Genomic DNA, 19,647 nt, shown 5'->3' on the forward strand with positions numbered 1-19,647 from the left:
GACTCAGGTCTTTTCACCTTGGAAATATTGAGATATTACCCTCGTCCCTACCTTGTTTACAGCAGGCCAACTGGAACCTCCAGCTTTGTTTCTTTCGCTCCCCTGTCTATTCACTCATTCATTTAACAACTGAATTTGCAGGGCTACGCCATGCGGCTTTCAGCCACTTGATTCCTCACTGCCCTTCTTCCTTCCAGAAAAGCCTGGGCCTGAAGTGCCACAGACTCCAACTCTGTGGCTTTGCTTTATGCCGTTGGTGTCCTGGCCAAGTCTTCTAGGCTGTTCCAGGAGAATGTCTGAATTGTTTGAGCAAAAAGTATACTCTTGCTTCCAAAAATTCTGGAATCTGGTCCGTTTGATACAGACAGCACCCTAGCAATCTCCAGACAGCTGTAGCAGCCTCCTTGATCCTGTGTCCCGGGCTATGTCAGCTCTTTTAGCGGAGAAAGCAATCCTTAACATCTAGCTTGTATCCCTTGGCTGAAGTTTTTCTCTTGAGTGTTCTTGTGCCACATTCAGTGAACACAGAAAAAATTGCTTACCGCTCTCTAGTTTCAAGGTTGCAAGTATGTTCTGTGTGGCCTGTGCAGTGTTTTAATTTTTTTTTAAGCCAGAAATCTGGCAAGACTAGGCCCACTTTCCCGGCTGGCAGCAGTCGGCCGTGGCCACAGAACAGCTGTCCCCTCCGGACAGGGCATGAGCTCTCCCACCCCTCCTACCGCTCCCATCTGGCCAGAGTCACGTGTGTGGTCTTGTTGGGCCCCAGAGAGTGTCTGCACTGACAGTCCTGCCCTGTCCTCTCTGCTGCAGAATCTGTGTACTTGAACCCCTCTTCCCTTGTTTCTACACAGGCTGTGTAGCCTGTAACCTCTCCTGATCATTTTTTTAACCAAACCTTGATTTTGTTTTTCCTTTCTGGGTCATCTCTCAGTTCTTCGTCTGCTGTTTTGTGCAGCTCTTCTGACTAAAGTAACAGTGAATAAGGGTATCCAGTGCCGTGGGAGAATGACTCCAGTCCTGAGCGTCTGCTCCAACCCCTCCGGCTGCTTTGGGGTCGCTGGTCCTGCCTCAGTTAGTGTTTGTTCCTCCAAGGGAGTGCACGTAATCCTTTCACCTTTTAAACCTCACTCTGCGCTGAAGCCATTAGAGGAAGCATGCATTGGAGGTGGGGGAAGGCGATGTGCCCGGCGGTCCTCAGCTGGATCGTGCCAACCCTTGATTACTCGGGTCAGGGCGGCCACATCCCACATAAAAACTGTCCGGACGGCCGCCAGTGACTCTGCTTGGAGAAGGACCACAGGAGGTTTAAGGATCAAGTGCCAGTGAGGAGCCGGGCGTGGGAAGTGGGTGGGCTCTGGCTGCATGGGCGGGAGAGATGAGCTTTCTCCCTCCAAACTGTTGTACCGTTGAAAGCAGACTGAGGCAGCCTGGACGGGCAGCCCAGTGAGAGAGTCCGAGTCCTTCGAGAAGGACAGGCAGGCCCCAGTGTGGGACACATGTGGAGCTGATTTCCGAGCGCTAGGATGGCCCCTGGGCTGGGGTGACTCACTGCCCGGTCCTCCCTTCCAGGCTCACACCAGAGATGAGATACATTCCTTCTTGTATTTGGACAGAATACTTAATCCCCCACCCCCAATCTGAAATCACCTCACAGCTACTAACCTGATATTTTGCACAAAAATCCTCTCCTGAAAATAAATAGCACATGTTTTCTTGGTTTCTGAGAAGCCTGAGAGCTGGCTTACTGGAGTCAAATGATTTCCCTTCAGATGGTAGACAGCAGAGCCCAGCTCCAGCTTCCAGCCACCAGGAGCCTTTGTTCATCAAGAAGCAGCTCTCCTTTCTCTCTTTCTCTCCCCTCTTTCCCTGCTTCCTTCCTTCATTTCTCTTTTAAAAAATTTCTTTCTATCTTTTGCTATCTTTTCCTTGACCAAATAAGTTTCACTGAATGCAGAAATAGCACATGGTCATTAAAATCTGGACTTGTATCCTAAAAGCTGAAAGTCTTTTTGGCTGATCTTTCTAAAATAAAAACAAAACAGCATTTTCATCTGTCTTACAGTGATTCTTTACTTTTTTAGAATTCAGACACTCCACCTTTGATTTTATTAATACCTTACCCCCTCAACAGATTACCTGACAGTGAATCTGAGGTGATAAGGTTGTTAGGATTAATCGGAGAGTGTTATGATGCACTCCTATCGAGCCACCCTGGGACACTGGGATTAACCTACAGCAAGAAACACTTTCTATCCCAGGCCACTTCCCCACACACACACAGATGTTACACAAAACAATACTTTCCCTTTGTGCGTGTACTGCATCTGGTGTTTTCTTTATTAAAGTTTTCAAACTATCAATGCTAGTTCCAGTGGACATTGATTTCACAATCCAGCAATGTTAAAAAATGTTGCTTTAGGATTTATTATTTTCAGAGTTAAGAGTCCCTGATCTGTGCATATTTTAATTACATAGCATTTACTACTCAAAAATATGATGCTCATTTTAAATACTTATTTTTTATCTTGACTGATTCTCAGTAGGGCAAGGTAAGTTATATTTTTCTCCTTCAGCATGATGGTAGTTTTAACCAGTAATAACGGGCCTTGTAGTTCAGTTCTTAAACTGAACCAGCAAGCACAGGAATGCAGCCGATGGCCAGCCCTTGGAGCTGACAGGGGAATCCTTTAGTTAGTGGCCATGTTGAGAGTGTGGCCATGGATGCTGTTTTGCTGTGTCTCTGCTAAAACTCTAACTCTGCATCCTCCGCTTCACCCAGGAGTCCTTGAGACCTGAGGCAATGGGGAAGCTTGTGTCACTCAGGTCCTTCACGGGACCCTTATTTAGTATTCTTCCCAACAGTCTTCCCCACTTTAACTTAGAGCAGGGCTAAGTGCTCTGTCGATTGTTTCCTTTGACACATAAAAGTTTTTAAGTTTGCTGTAGTCCTGTTTGTCTTTATTTTGTTAAGTGTGCTTTTGGTGTTGTATCCAAGAAATCACTGCCAAATCTGATATCCTAAAGCTTTTCTCCTGCGTTTTCTGCTAGGAACTTAATAGTTTTAGGTCTTATATTTAAGTCTTTAATCCTTTCTGAGTTGATTTTTGTGTATGATGTAAGGTAAGGGCCCAACTTCATTCTTTTGCCTGTGGGTATCTTGTTACCTGGGACTTTTTCTCGTATATAGAAACGAAAGCCTACCAGATGCTGAAACAGTCTACCCTTCAGGACAGTGCACACCAAGCTGAAGACGGATTCCAGAAGGCCAAGGCCTCTGCATCACTGTCAGGTAAGCAGGGCGGATAAGCCAGCATCTGGGAGACCCAGGGCTACGGCCAGGGCTGTGTACAGGGAAGTGTTATGATGCGTTCCTGTCGGAGGTTTCTGGAGTTTGCTTTGTAACAAGTTGTCACCATCTCAGAAAGAGCCAGTACTTTTCGAGTCCTTAATGAACAGGAGTTTGGAAGAAGCTTCCCTCCAGGGTGTGTGCTGGGGATGGCCTTACAGGCCCTTGGGTTCTGCCTGACGTGTCACAATGGTACCTTGTCGCTAAGCACCACAGACACCCCAAATTCTTTCCCTTCCCACCTTTTCCCAGTTTGTTAATCAGTAGTGGGGAGTGTCATCTGGGCTACCTCCCTTGCCTGAATGATGGGGGATTTGGGGTTCTTCAAATGAAAAGACTGTAAATCCCAGTAAGAGCTCAATTTTAAGCTTAAATGTAGTTCCTTCAATTTAGGATTTTTGTTTCAATTGTAATCTTCTTAGTTTTCTTATACGTTATTATCGTATTTTTATTATTTTTCAGTTGTTTTTACTTTATCACACTTTTTTCCTTTTTTTTTTTTTTTTTTGGTGTAAGTCACCTCAACTCCCTTTGTGAAAGTAAACGGATTAATAACAGAAGGAAGTATACTTTAACAACTTGCTTTTTTTTTTCTTTTTTTGGGGGGGCTGTCCTGCATAGCTTGTGGGATCTTAGTTCCCCAAACAGGGATCAAACCCAGGCCCACAGCAGTGAAAGCACCGAGTCCTAACCACTGGACTGTCAGGGAAATCCCTCTAATTTTTTTTTAAATTATTATTGATTAATTTATTTTTGGCTGTGTTGGGTCTTTGTTGCTGCACGCGGACTTTCTCTGGTTGCGGCGAGCAGGGGCTACTCTTCATTGCAGTGTGCGGGCTTCTCATCGCAGTGGCTTCTCTTTGTTGCGGAGCATGGTCTCTAGGAGCGTGGGCTTCAGTAGTTTTGGCTCGCAGGCTCAGTAGTTGTGGCGCACGTGCTTAGTTGCTCTGCGGCATGTAGGATCTTCCCGGACCAGGGCTCGAACCCATGTCCCCTGCGTTGGCAGGAGGATTCTTAACCACTGTGCCACCAGGGAAGTCCCCGCTCTAATTTTTATATAAATCACCATGCTGGGATTTTACCTATCAGAATGAATTTCTCCTATTAGAATGAATTTCACCTATCAGAATGATTTCTTAATATCACATAATTCCCAGTCCGTATTCAGATTTCTCAATTGTCTCAAAGATGTCTTCATCAGACAGACTTTTTTTTGAGGGAGATATTTATGGTACATCAGACTTAGCTGTCTGTCTTTGGAAAGCTATTTCCTAGATAATATTAGTGTTAGAATTAGTTACTGCAAAATTCAGTTATTTGGGTTGTTGTGAGGATTCAGTGAGCCAGTGCAGGTTAAATGCCCAACACAGTGCCTTGTAGAGAAAAGCCCCCGGGGAGGGCTGGCCATGTTGGTGGTGGTGGTGATTTGAACTCCGCAAACATGAGACATTGTAGTTTGTTGAGGTATAAACAGGCTTCTGCCCCGATGGAGGTCTGCATCACTGTAGAAAGATACAGCCCTATTCACTGTTTGCTTTTCATCACTTTCTTCACATTTGAATCACAGAACCAGAATCCAGAGGGATCTCAGAAAGTATTTATCCAACCCCCTCATTTTACAAATTACCCAAGAGAGTAATGCCTCTTTTGGAGCATTACAACCCATTAGCAAGCATACATGGTTTGGAAGGTGACTCTACAGATGTGATTTTTTTTTTTTACAGATATGATTTTGGTAAGTATATTTTGAATGGCTAATAGGACAGGCTCAAACAATGAATAAATTTGACATAAGTTGTAGTCCCTTGGATGAGCATCAAAAATTATAGTACTATTAATATGCTAATGATTGGGCTTCCCTGGTGGCACAGTGGTTGAGAGTCCGCCTGCTGATGCAGGGGACACAGGTTCGTGCCCCAGTCTGGGAAGATCCCACATGCCGCGGAGCGGCTGGGCCCGTGAGCCAAGGCCGCTGAGCCTGCGCGTCTGGAGCCTGTGCTCCGCAACGGGAGAGGCCACAACAGTGAGAGGCCCACGTACCACAAAAAATTAAAAAAATATGCTAATGATTAACATACAAGTTTGTTCATATGACGTGATCCACACAACACAGGTTGTACAGCCAAGCACCCCTCGATTTGGTTCCCATCGTCCACACTCAAAATCATACCATGTGCTTTGTAAGACATTGGGATCCTCGAAGTGCTCCTGGTAGTGTTGGCTGGCATTGGAGTTAGATGCTGGCTCTGGAGTTTATTGTGCATTCAGTCACGCATCACGTTTCCATTCTCGCCCTCACCCTGACCCTAGGGACTTCTCTGAGCTCCCAAGAGAAGCAGGCGGTGGGTGGGAGGGCCACATGCCCGGTGTGGAACGTCACACGCTGTCACACACTGAACGCAGAGCCACCCCAGATATAACTATGGATGAGGAGGCACATGGCTCATCTCCTGTGTCAGGTGCCAGATCTCTTGTCTCCACACCTGTCTCTAAGGAAGCCACTTTGTTTTCATGTCTGAAAAGACCTGGTCCCCTTAAGCGGGTACAGACCCTCTAGGGGCCGAACATGGACACATTGTTAAGAGAACCACTTTGCTTCAGAGGTTATGAGCAGGCACGCAGGTTACAGGTTAGGAATGCAGTAGATGCCTTTCGAGGCGATGCTTATGCACCCTCTATCCGCGATCTAGTTTGACTGCCAGTTAAGAATCAGACTTGTAGCAGAAACGTCCAAGGTGAGGACGCCCAGGAGGCAGAGGTCAGGGATCGCCCTGCAAGCTGGGAGCACTGTGGGGTGGTCTGGTTCCCCAGGCTCCAGGGAAAGGGGGTGGACTGTGCATCTTCCCCATCAGCCCTTTCAGGCTGGTTAAGGAGTAGCCTCGATGGTTTTCAGTGGACGTTCATTCTTCTCCGTGAGAGGGAAAAAGAGAGGATTTGGCAGAGGGGCTTAAAGGCGGGTGGGCGGTAATGTCATCCAGAGGTGTCAGTTGCTTCTGAGACTGGTTCCCAGTTCCTGTTAGCTCGGTGAGCCAGCGCTGCCCCCGTGTTACAACAACTCGAATTATCCAGAGCTTAGTGCCACGGTGGAGACCCATGTGCTCACACACACATCATGGCCATTTAAAATGGTGCTCTTTGAATGATTTTACTTTTTACGTACTCTGTGTAACTATCACGGGAAGCCGCCCCCTTCCTTTCTGTGTCATTCCCTGCCTCAGAAGCCCCTCGCTTTCTGTGAACAGCTCTTCCTCTGTTGATGTTTGTTTTACAAGTTATCGTGAGGCCACTTCTGCATTCACTGCGATGGCCACGCTCACTCTCCATGCTTGTGCTTGTCACAGGTTTGAATATTGGCAGCGGTACATTCGAGACAAAGACAACTCACAAGATCTCTTCAGAAGCGAGTTTTTCGTCTAGCGAAGGCAGTCCTTTGTCAAGGTAAAGTCGTGCAAGCCTTTCTGAATAGCGGCAGCAAGACGGGAAATGTCACTCCTCAGGGAATTAAACGCTGGCTGCAGATGATTTTGCTCTGTGACTCGATGGAAGGTTATGGTTTAGGTTTTTGTTTATCTGAAATGACAGTGGAAACTTTAGTCTACCTTTGAAAATATTTGCACCAGAGCCAAGTATTGTTTTGCAGCTGTTGTTTCCTTGGTTTAAGACTCAATTGACACCTCAGTGAACCACAAATTAGCGTCTACAGCTGCTCGCAGTAGGGCTGCTTAGAAACCACACAATGGAGGGTGTCGGAGAGGGCAGAGAGAAAGAGCCAGGCCTTAAAAGAAATAAAGTGGCCTGTTTCTTCTTTCTGAGACCACAGAGATATATACAAGCAATTGCTGGATATTTGTTTTTGTATTCCTCTTTTTTACCAAGTATTTGGGCTGGACTATTCTTTCCCTTTCTGATACCTTCTTGCTTATTTTCAAATGTGAAAATTTATCTTTTCACATTTGTTAAACTGTAGCACTCCTTGTAAGTTTTTGGAGCAGTGATAAGTGAGTCGTGTGCTAGATTTGTCATCAACATAAAATACTAATCGTGCAATGGCACTGAGTCACTTCGGAAGAATTTGTGGATGGGAGTAGAAGCAATTGTCTGATACATACCTACCTTTCCGCTTTGGGCTAAATAGCATTTAAAACAACACAAGTTTGCCTTTTGTAATAACATTTCCCCTCAAAAGATGTCCTGTAGATGATTGTGTTACATTCGAATTAACTGCTCGCCCTGATGAAATTTTAAAACAGGAACTTTACGTTTGTAATGTCCTGTAAGATAAAATTATTTGTTCAGAAATGTGGTATTTTTACAGTGAAAAAAAATCTCATTTTCATTTCTATTTTGAAAAACACTACAGTATTTTTAGGACCTGGATATATTTAAATGAGATTGGTTTTCTGATATTAAGTTCTTTTAGAAACCTGGTGTGTTCAATTTTAGGGAATCCACTCATTTAATTTTTAGAAATTATTATCTTTAATATCTTTCATCTCTGTTTTTGAAGGAAGTGAGAGATAATGAATTATGGGACAGGAAGAATATTAAAGTATTATATTTTTATGATTATATTATAAATTCAAGTTCTAGGTCTCCTGAAAGAAATTTTAAAAGATAATAAATTCTACAGGTAGTTTTTAGGGTTTAATGTCACCATTTGGCTTAATAATACATCCCTTTAGGTTTTCAAGATTGTTAGAAGTGTTTATTTTCTTTATATTTTAGAGGCAGTAAAAAAGCCAATTCTTCTTAAACTTTTATATATATATATATATGTGTGTGTGTGTGTGTGTATATGTGTGTGTGTGTGTGTGTGTGTGTGTGTGTATATTCTTGGAGTAATGTTTAAACACATTTAGAAAGCAGTTGGATTCTGTAGAACATTTTCTCAGTCTGATCATTTGACGTTTCACATCTTGCATCTATATTTCATTATAAAATCAAACTCCTTTCCCTTTCAGTTTTAGGCAGGAGCCTTTTGTTATTACTGTTGTTTCTGCATGAAATTAATTTCCTAAATTATAAGTAATCACATCATCCCCTTTCCGGAAAAAAAAAAGAGGCCTTCAGGGGACCCTTGGGTTCTTGACAGTTGATAATAATCCAGAGATGAAAGTTCTGGGCATGGAGTGTGTGGGTTTGGCGCGCTGTTCACCATGGTTGGTTCTTGTGCTGGGTTTGGTGTTCATACGCCGCCTTAGGCTTTTGAGAGCCCCGGGCTCGCTGTTTGTGCCTGGATTCACTGAAATTTCTTAGAGGCTTACATTTAAGGATCCCACTTACTGCAGTCACTCCTCGTGCTTTATTGCTTTTACAAGTGGTCTCGAAACCCAGTACTTGAGAATAAACGTAACGGTGCAGTGCTGCTGTAGCACTTTTAAAAATTCTTCTTTGCTCTATTTTGTCAGTGAGCTGATGAGCAACCTCAAAAAAAAAAAAAAAAAAAAAGACCCTGCTGGACCTTGAAAAAAAAAAATGGCTTCCTCTGATGTCCTAGAGACAATAATTATGATGTGCTAGTTAAGCCCAAACTACAGCTGAGGGATTTTACTTTAAAGCAGCGGCTTGGGCGCAAAAATGCATTTATAGCTCTTTGTCTGCACCTCATTATGTGTGGGCCTGATTCATTAAGTAATTGGTTTGCAGTTGTTTACATGAGTATTAAGGCCTTCCTTTCAGCCGCCTTTGAGAGATACATTGTGCAAATGTTGCCTGTGATGAATGCAGAATGAGGACCAGAGGGTCCGTCCTATTGGCTAAACAGTGCACTCTGTTGAAAAGCCAGAGAAAGGGATTGGGTGCTGCTTTGCATAGCAATGACTTTCTTAATAAGCGTTACAGATTAATACACACAAGCTATAAAAGATGCAAAGAGATACTCTTAGCACATTTATCCATGCTCATTTCATTGTGATGGTGGTGGGGTCCCCGTGCTTTCATATTCCGTTTTCCAGAGTAGCGGCTTCAGTGCATGAGCCGTAATAGAATCCGATGTTTATTGTATTATAAACCACGGGCAAGTAGGCAGATCGGCAACAGTTTATTATTAAAGATTCTTTCAGTGTAAATCTTTTTCTACCATTGTATTTGCCTCAGCAAAATCATTTTGTGGTTGAGTGGGGATGAAAGGCATAATGTACGAAGGAGTGAGTCCTAATAGGAAGCTGTTCTCTGAGTAAAGACCACTTGTTCCCTTTTGTTGAGAGGTGCATGCCAGAGCTTCCTCTCCTCCGCAAACACTGTCTCGCCCCACCTTCCCCAGGAAGCTGTTTTCACTCTCCCGGATCCATTTAGTCAACAGAGAGCGTATTTTAACCGCCTGCCATGTAACTGCGGTTTACTGCTTGGATTGAGATAACGTTTTACCGAAAGAAAAAGATGTGTGTTTGCAACATAATTGCCTGGGGAAAAGGTAGCAGAAGTCACCCAGCTACCGCACCCTGGCAGGGCCGCTGGTGGCATTTGGTGCCAGCCCTGCAGCCATGGAAGTGGCCAGCGGAGGGCACCAGGCGGCAGCTGCTGCTCTGGTGCCGCCGTCCTGTCTCTTCTTGCCTGATCCTGTGCCGCTTCCCCTGGGATGATAAGGTGATCACAAGGAACGAGTAGTCCAGAGAAATAAAAGTGAGGTTTTTCTGGAAGTCCTTTATGTTCTGGTATAAAAGCCCCGGTCTCTGCCTCTGGTTTAGCAAAGCTACATTCTCCATAAATTCTACCAAAGTAGCAGCTTCCTAAACATTCCACGTTTCTTGTCATAAGCCCGCCTACTTTATTTTTTTCGACACAGCACGAAAGAACAGTCTTTGCTTGATTGGCTGAAGGGAAGGAGTAAAGAAGTTGACCCCTAAAAAATGGCATCTGCTGCAGGGCCCCTGGTTGACCATCAGAGGGCACTCACACTTTGTCAAATTAAAGCTGTCTCAGACCGGTCTGCCTCTTAACACTTAAAATTGAGGATTTACAGGGATTTGTTGGCACACTGATGGGGATTTTTTATTTTCTTTCCGAATTTTTTTTTTTTTTTTTTTGCCTTGTGCTTTTCAGAAACACCTCTTTTTTGAGGAAAATTCTAGCTGAAGATGCTGTGTGAGACATTTTAATACTGATTTTAGCTTAGTCAAAATCATTAAACTTACAGAATTCAGAGTGTAGAGACCACATCTTCTCATAAGTTAGTTATTCTTTTCAGGCTTATGATAAGACTCTAGAACTGCAAGGGCTCTTCCCTCTGGGGCCCTTCCTCATCGCCCCCGACACCATAGGTCATGTTCTTGGTAGGACCCTCAAAAGCTCATTGCCAAACTTGATGGACGTGGCCTCAGAGCCACAAAAGTTGGGTATGTTTGTTAATGGGCTGTAGATATTTTTTTCTTTCAAAAATATGTTACTGACCATGAGGTTGAGAGTCTGTATTACTAACCTTAGAACATCCCGCGGCTCTGAGGAGCTCCTGTGGCCCACCTCCCTGGGTCCCTGTGCTCACCCGACAGCCTCCGTCACCCCTCACAGAGCGCGCTGCCTCCTGAGCCCTGGTGTGACTTAATGATGAGTCTCCCAGGAACCGTAGGTTTTCCATGCCTCACTTTTGTCTCTACTTGCTGGCCCCACAAAGCAAACCTGAATCCTGGCAGACATCCTTGCCACCTAATTTTGTACTTATGTTGACTGTGTAGCCTATTTCTAGCGATATTATTAGCCTTTTGTTCATATAAAATGAATAGTTGAGGGACTTCCCTGGTGGTCCAGTGGTAAAGAATCTGCCTTCCAATGCGGGGGACGCGGGTTCGATCCCTGGTTGGGGAATGAAGATCCCACATGCCGCAGGGCAGCTAAGCCCACATGCCACGACTACTGAGCTCGCACACTGCAACGGAAAATCCCGCATGTTGCAACTAAGACCTGACACAGCCAAAACTAAAAACAAAATAAAAATTAAAAAATTTTAAAAATTTAATGAATAGTCGACACTTAATTTTGACTCTTTCTCTAGTACCCATGTCAGCAGGATCACATCCTAGGTGTTCACTAGGTGCTGTGCTTAGAATAAAACCTGCTGTTAAGACCCCAGCTGACCATAACTTCTTATGTGTAGCAAGGATGAGAGCAAAAGTGATTTTGATGAGAGTTGCCCTTACCTGTCTGTCCTAATCCCTTATCAATAGCAAGGGAATTTATAAACAGCATCGAAAACTGAGATAGTTTGATGGACAGACAGAGAAGACATGTGACGGAGCCAGTGTGGCAAAATGTTGACAGGGAGCATCTCACTGGTGGGCACATGGTGGTCACTGTGCAGAGGGGGAGGTGCCACACCTCCCAGGACACTGCGCAGAGACGGTGCCCCGTGAATGAGACCAGCAGAGCATGCTCACGCCTTAATTTAATCAGTTATCTGTGGTGTCTTACCTGAAAGTGGTTTGTTTGGAAATAGGACCTCCAGACTAATTGTAAAGTTCTAGGGAAAAAACTAAAACTCTGCTCTCGTGGATTCCAGGAGTCTCCCACGAGCAGGCCGGGGAGGGTGGACTCCCTGGCTTGCTGCCGGGCTTCAGGTGGTGGCAGCGCTTCATGAAGGCCTCGGCAGCCCTGGCCCTGGGCCTCTTCCTGGTTCTGTAAAGCCTGCAGGCTGAGAGAGGTTTTATGTTTTTTAATGATTGGGAAAAATCCAAAGAAGAATAATGCTGCACGATACCTGAAAGTTATATGAAATTCAAGTTGCAGTGTCTCTGAGTGACGTTTGCTTGTAACAAAGCCACATCCGCTAGTTCACATATTGTCCGTGGCTGTTTTCGTGCAGCAGAGTAGAGTAGTTATGACAGAGACCACAACACCTGAACCACTTACTCACTGGCTCTCTACAGCTCACCTTCGCTGCCTCTGCCTTACACAATGGAGGTGTTACGTCCACGCTGTCAGGGAAGGTCAGGCAGTCGGAGTCCAAGCACATCTAATAGAGCACAGGGACCATGCCCCGTGGCTTATAACCTGAACTCTCGCATCCTTATGCTTTCAGAAGTGCATTTGGTTTGGGTTCTCTCTCATTTATGATAATAGCTAAACAAGTTGGCTCTGTCTACTCCGAGATCGCACACCATCCCCTTTGGCCTTGACTTAGCTTCAGACGTTAGGTGTGACCTGGAGAAAGAAATATTGACCCTACAAGTCACGTGTAATAAAAATCAGCCTCGCACTGCAGTGTCACATCGACTAGCAGAGATGATTTCCCAAAGGGAAAAATACTTCCCCTAAGGGGTGAGGATGGCATCGGAAACACCTGGAAGCATTTTCCACCTTCCTCAGAGTTGAACACATGCGTTTAGTTCTGAAACATGTTTCTGGGAAGACACTTGAACAACCTGATCTGAACTCAGATAGAAGTAAAACCATGCAAATTAAATAATCTAACATCAAATGTTGATCACGTGCCTTTAGGCAAGGTCCTATGCTTAGTGAGGCTCATCTATTCCTTCCACACATATCACTGAGCACCTACTAAGTGCAGAGCACCGGGTACCCCGGGGACTGAAACTCGTACAGTGGCAGCTCTTGTAGAGCTGACAGCCTAAGGGCAGTCACATGTCAGTTAGTGACAGAAATGGCTGTGAAGTAGCAAATTCAGTGAGGACTCGGGGGTTGAGGGTGGGGTGTGGGGGAGGCTACAGCAGGAGGCCCAACGAAGTCTGGGCATCAACCTTGGAGGCGCTGTTCAGGGTTTAGTTCTTTTGCCAAAAGCAATAGGAAGGCATTGAAGAGTTTTCAGCAAGGAGGCAGAGGGATCAGATTTGTGTTTCGAAAGCTCACCCTTGCTGCCGAGTGGAGGGGACAAGGTGGATGTGGTGTCACCAGTTAGGAGGCTGTTAGAAGGTCCAGGCAAGAGATGCTGGTTTGGTCAACAGGCGGTGGCAGTGCATAGGGGACGGGTGAGGACACTTGGAAGTGCTGGGAGGTAAACTTGGCAGGACCTAGGGGCTGATTGGGTATGGGAGGGCAGGAGAAGGGCCCAGGTTTGGTGGAGGAGCTTGAGTTTGGCTGTGGATGGATGTGTTGGCCGTGAGACTCTTTGGAGGCAGCCAAGTTGGAGCCAGCAGGTGAGCCTGGGACTTGCATATGGAGCTCAGAGCAGGGGCCAGGCTGTAAGGACCTGGCATGTGCTCGCCTGCCTCTGTGCCCTTGCCTTGGGCCTGGCCTGGAAATCCTTTCCAGCTCTCACAGTAGAGTCCAGGGAGTGCATTGCTTCCTCTGGGATCCTGCAGCCACACCACCACCCGCCCCATCATCCACCTGTTCTCTCAGTCCTCCTGCCTGCCTTCTGCTTGTGGTGCTCCTGCCGTCTCCCCACAACCCCACGTGGCTCTTACTGTTTAAACATCAGCTGGCAAACTAGTCTCCCTGCATCTTTACAGCATTGTTATGTCTGCCTACCCACCCTGCACTGAGCCTGGTGTCCTCATGAAGTGGGAGCTGGATAGAGAGTAGACACAACCCACAATTGTGTTTTGTGTGTGTGTGTGTGTGTGTGTGCATGCACTCTTACAGAAGGTGGACTCAGGTTTACACTGTCAGCAGCCACCTGACTGGCGGCCTCCATGACAGTCAGCACTGGCTGTGGGGCCGTCCACTCTTCATGGAGAAATGGCATAGGCCACTAGTTGGTCACATCAGATAAACAGGCACTCACCAAGGAAAGCTGAAAGCGTTTCCTCTAAGATCAGGAACAAGACAAGGATGCCCACTCTTGCCACTTTTATTAACATAGTATTGGAAATCCCAGCCACAGCAATCAGACAAGAAAAAGAAATAAAAGGAATCCAAATTGGAAAGGAAGAAGTAAAACTGTCACTCTTTGCAGATGACATAGTACTATACATAGAAAACCCTAAAGATGCCACCAGAAAACTACTAGAACGCATCAATGAATTCAGTAAAGTTGAAGGATACAAAATTAATATACTGAAATTTGTTGCATTTCTATACAATAACAATGAACTATCAGAAAGAAATTAAGAAAACAATCCCATTTACCATTACATCAAAAATTATAAAATGCCTAGGAATAAACCTACCTAAGGAGATAAAAGACCTGTACTCGGAAAACTGTAAGATACTGATGAAAGAAATTGAAGACAATACAAGCATATGGAAAGATATACTGTGTTCATGAATTGGAAGAATTAATATTGTTAAAATGACCATAGTACCCAAGGCAATCTACAGGTTCAGTGCAATCCCTATCAAAATACCAAGGGCATTTTTCACAGAAATAGAACAAATAATTTTGAAATTCATATGGGAACACAGAAGACCCCGAATAACCAAAACAATCTTGAGAAAGAAGAACAGAGCTGGAGGAATCACACTCCCTAACTACAAAGCTACAGTCATCAAAACAGTACATTACTGGCGTAAAAACAGACACATAGATCAATGGAACCGAATAGAGAGCCCAGAAATAAACCCACACATTTATGGTCAGTTAATCTATAGCAAAGGAGGCAAGAATATACAATGGAGAAAAGACCAGTCTTTTCAACAAGTGGTTCTGGAAAAGCTGGACAACCACATGTAAAACAATGAAATTAGAACATTCTCTAAAATATACAAAAATAAACTCAAAATGGATTAAAGACCTCAATGTTAAGACCGGATACTATAAAACTGCAGCGGAAAACAGGCAGAACACACTTTGACATAAATCGTAGCAATATTTTTTTGGATCTGTCTCCTAAAGCAAAGGAAATAAAAGCAAAAGTAAACAAATGGAACCTAATTAAACTTAAAGCTTTTGTACAGCAAAGGAAACCATTGACAACATGAAAAGACAGCCTACAGACTGGGAGAAAATATTTGCTAATGATATGACTGATAAGCAGTTAATATCCAAAATATATAAACAGCTCATACAACTCAGTATCAATAAAACAACCTGATAAAAAATGGGCAGAAGACCTGAATAGACATTTTTCAAATTTATTGAAGAAGACATAGAGATGGCCAACAAGCTCATGGAAAGATGCTCCACATTGCTAATTATTAGAGAAATGCAAATCAAAACCACAATGAGGTATCACCTCACACCGGTTAGAATGGCCATCATTAAAAAGACCATGAATAACAAGTATTGGCGAGGAGAAAAGGGAACCCTCCGTACACAGTTGGTGGGAATGTAAATTGGTGAAGCCACTGTAGAAAACAGTATGGAGGTCTCTCAAAAAACTAAAAATAGAATTACCATATGACCCAGCAGTTCCACTTCTGGGGTATGTATCTGAAAGAAATGAAAACACTATTTGAAAAGACACATGCACCCCAGTGTTCATAGCAGCACTGTTTACAACAGCTAAGGTATGGGAGCAACCTAAGTGCCCATTAACAGATGAATGGATAAAGAAGATGTGGTACATATATACACAATAGAATACTCCTCAGCCATAAAAAGGAATGAAATTTTGTCATTTGCAACAACATGGGTGGGCTTAGAGGGTATTACACTAAGTGAAATAAGTCGGAGAAAGACAAATGCTGTATGATATCACTTGTATGTGGAACCTAAAAAATACAACAAACTAGTGAGTGTAATAGAAAAAGAAACAGACTCACAGATATAGAGAACACTAATAAGGACCTACTGTATAGCACAGGGAACACTACTCAATACTCTGTAATGTAATGACTATATGGGAAAAGAATCTAAAAAAGAATGGGTATATGTGTATGTATAAGTGATTGACCTTGCTGTACAGCAGAAACTAACACAACGTTATAAATCAACTATACTCCAATAAAAATTAAAAAAAAAAACAAAAAACAGAACAAACTAGTGGTTACCAGTGCAGGGGGCTGGGGGGTAGGCGAGACAGGGGGAAGGGATTAAGAGGTACGGATACATTGTTCAACACAGGGAGTGCAGCCAGTATTTTACAGTAACTATAAACGGAGTATAGCCTTTGAAAATTGTGAATCATCATGTTGTACACCTGTAACTTATATAATATTGTACATCAACTATATTTCAGTCAAAACAAAGAAACAGCCACCAAGTTTAAAGGGAGCACTGACAGAGCACAGACTGCCTAGAAAATTATGCCTTCATGGAGCTTGTTTTACTGAAAAAAAAATGTAAATTATGGCAGCTATGGCAAAAGGCAGATTTTCAAACCATAGGTTAGCCAGACTTGAGCCAAAGTGACAGAGATGTGTTCCCAGGGTTTCTTGCATCTGCCGAGAGAGCAGCAGTGCTTCTGCACGATGCGTCCTCGTCTTTTCTCAGCGCTCTTCCCACCTAAAGGCTGGAATCTGCCTTCACGGAGTAATCTGCAAATGTAAATGGAAGGGAAAACTTCAACGGGAGTATGAGAAAAATGTCAAGCCATACACAAGTGACTGTTTCTTTTTTAACATCTCGTTGACCATTTAGGATGAACTTTAAAGAATTTAAGTGTAATAAGAAACTGGAATGGTACTCCGAGAGGGGACTTCCATGCGCATGACAATTGCGAAAGCTCTGGAGAAGGTGACGCAGATGGACACAGTCTCCCGCAGAGCCAGTTTCTCTGTCCAGTGGGTTTAGTAAGCGAGTCACCCGGTGTTAGATGCATCCCTGGACACTTGCACTTTCGTGTGTGTGACACTCAGAAACCTAAACACAGGTGACAAGATTCTTGCGTTTTTCTCTACCACGAGTTAATACCCTTAATTAAGCAAACAGTTATTTTGAACTCCTTGTTAAGCAGTTGAGAATCGTATCGCTGGCTTGATAAAGGTAAGTGTTGTAACCTCCTGGCCGACTTCTCCCTGTTCCTCAGACCCTCTGCTTTCAGCTTAGCTGGCAGTGCTGCGCTTTGCCTGCTCGGTGCGTGCCAGGGCCTGCCTCCTGCCCTGGCGGCCTCCCCAGTGAGCGCCCAGCGTGCGGCCCAATGCGCCCGGGACCCTCCCACCAGAGCATCCGCAGGGCTTTTTGCTTTTAAAACTGCATGGCACAGGGAGATCAGCTCCGTGCTTTGTGACCACCTCTAGGGGTGGGATAGGGAGGGTGGGAGGGAGGGAGATGCAAGAGGGAAGAGATATGGGAACATATGTATATGTATAACTGATTCACTTTGTTATAAAGCAGAAACTAACACACCGTTGTAAAGCAATTATACTCCAATAAAGATGTTAAAAAAAAAATCTTGGGGAGTAAATGTAAACCTTCTGGCCTCCCAGTGAGTAATGTGTGCTTCTTCCCTAATGCGCTCCTTGTAAAACTATTAGTCTGATTGTCTTTATTTTTTCAGGACTTAGGTTCTTTCTTTATTTTCCAGGCATGAAAACAAAAAGAAACTAGCTACCAATTTAAAGTCTAAAGGTAAGAGAAATAACCAGAGACCAGACTCTCATTTTGTGTTTTAGCTAAAAGGGTGGTTTGTGACGTGTGGTGTCAGGCACGCTTGGGGGCGGGCGGAGGCGCCTGCCTGTGCTCACGGGCCCTGCAGCTCTCCTGGGGGAGGACTGGGGGCTTCTGAGAGCACGGGTGCCAGGGTCCGTGGTGCCCAGTGCTTTAATCTGCAGGTATGACTTTGCAGGGGATCCTGGCCTCCCCCCCCGCGCCCCCCCACTGCCATGTCTTCCACATGAAACGTCCTCACCTCTGTCCCCTCACTGCCACTGCCCGCAGGTACCTGCTGCTCTGACCTGAGGGCTCCTGCGGTAGCCCTCCCCCGCCCCTCCCCCAGCCCTGGCTTCTGAATCCTCATCCAGACGTCTGCCTGCTGGGGAAGCAGGGCCAGCGCCCCCGCCACCTGCAGGGTAGAGTCTGGAACGTCCCCTTGTGGTCTGGCCCGGCCCCTGCTCCCAGCCCTGTTCCTCCGAGGTCGCGTCCTCTCCTCGGTGGATCCAGCCGCAGCCAGCCTTCCCTGTGCTCCGCCCTCGTACCTCTGTGCCTTCGCTCACACCCTTCCTTCTCTGTGACATTCCTGTCCCTTTTCCTCTGCCTAGGGAGCTCCTATGTATCCCTCAACACCCTCCTTCCACACTGGCAGTGGCGTATCCCCTGCCGAGCTTGGGCCACCCCTACTCCTGCCTCTGAAACTCTGTTCCCAGCCGGTCCAGTGGGACTTGGGGCTTGAGCACCCTCTGCCGCCGTGATCGGGCCATGTACTTACCCTCTCTCAGCCTTGGTAAAACAGAAGTGTTTGTACTCACCTCGCCAGGTTGGTGCGAGGATTAGACGGGGTCACATCTCAGGAGTCATCGCGGCGGTGGCAGGCTGTGCCTTGTAGATACGGGGGTCGCAGGGGCGGTCAGTGTCACGGGCGGTGGGCCCACCACACCCTGGCACTCCAGGCCGAGCCTGCAGCCTCCCTGTCGGGCAGCTTGTGGCTCCCCCCGGAGGATTTTCTCTGGCCACAGGAGCCAGGAGCTCCAGGGAGTCGACGCCTGGTTGAGAACAACCCCCAGCCACTGAAGGGTGGGAGTTGGTGGATAAATAACCCCACTTCCTTGCTGGCTTTTGGGGCCATCTGAGGAGTGTTCTGCGGTCTCTCTGAGGCCCCGGCAGGACTGACCCCAGCGGTCCACTGCCAGCCCTGCTCCTGGTTAACACCCGCTCCGCCCCCCATCCTGCCCAGGGTCACCTCCCAAATGAACTGCGTGTACCCACGCCCTCGTCTCAGCGCAGACCTCACTGCTGTTCCTCCACCGTGTCCCTGTGCTGAGGAACAGAGGGAGCTCACGGCGAGGAGCAGTCAGGCAAGCTGTTAGCGGGCCTGGTAGAGCACCCAGCCGCCCTGCCCCCATGTTCACCCTGGTTACAGATTCCCATCCTACAGTGGAGAGTTGGGCAGAAGGGAGGAGCAAGCGTTCTGCCATGAGCTCCCATCGCAGCACGTGGAGCACGCAGAAGCGAGTCGTTGCTGCAACACTGGCCTGCGCCCCGGGCCTGTCCGCTCAGGTGCACCACGCAGGGCCCCCAGGAGGCTCTTTGCGGGCCACGGCTGATTAAGCCGAGCTAATCAGACTGCAGAGATGCTGAGCGGCTGTCTGGTTTTCTCTTCCAGCCTTCTGGGGCGAGTCTGACGACAGTAACTCAGAGATCGAAGCTGCCTTACGTCCTAGAAACCATGACACGTCCACCGATGATTTTGATGATTTTTATGACTCATAAGCTGTAACATCTGTTAGAAATAAAGTCTTTAAACAAACTAAACCCCTGTGTTCAGATGTGACGTTCAAAATAAACGTGGCCCTTTAAGTTTTCTAATTGTTTAATATGACAAGTTGGGACCATATTGTTATTCCAGTGAAATTTCATGACATAACTATGAACT

At 45.8% G+C, this 19,647-nt stretch overlaps 1 protein-coding gene across 3 annotated transcripts in view; it reads left to right on the top strand.

Moving 5' to 3' along the window:
- KIZ (kizuna centrosomal protein) overlaps positions 1-19,526 on the top strand; it is a 111,706-nt gene extending 92,180 nt beyond the window's left edge. For all 3 annotated transcript variants that reach the window (XM_004310780.4, XM_019927553.3, XM_073792627.1), the window contains 4 exons: positions 3,188-3,289; positions 6,688-6,784; positions 17,644-17,687; positions 19,378-19,526. In XM_004310780.4, coding sequence (XP_004310828.2) covers positions 3,188-3,289; positions 6,688-6,784; positions 17,644-17,687; positions 19,378-19,484 — 350 coding nt within the window. In that variant the 3' untranslated portion in view covers positions 19,485-19,526. The remainder of the gene's footprint in view (positions 1-3,187; positions 3,290-6,687; positions 6,785-17,643; positions 17,688-19,377) is intronic.
- Positions 19,527-19,647: the final 121 nt, after the last annotated feature.

Source organism: Tursiops truncatus, chromosome 15 (genome assembly GCF_011762595.2).
Source record: "Tursiops truncatus isolate mTurTru1 chromosome 15, mTurTru1.mat.Y, whole genome shotgun sequence".
NCBI classification, from domain to species: Eukaryota; Metazoa; Chordata; class Mammalia; order Artiodactyla; family Delphinidae; genus Tursiops; species Tursiops truncatus.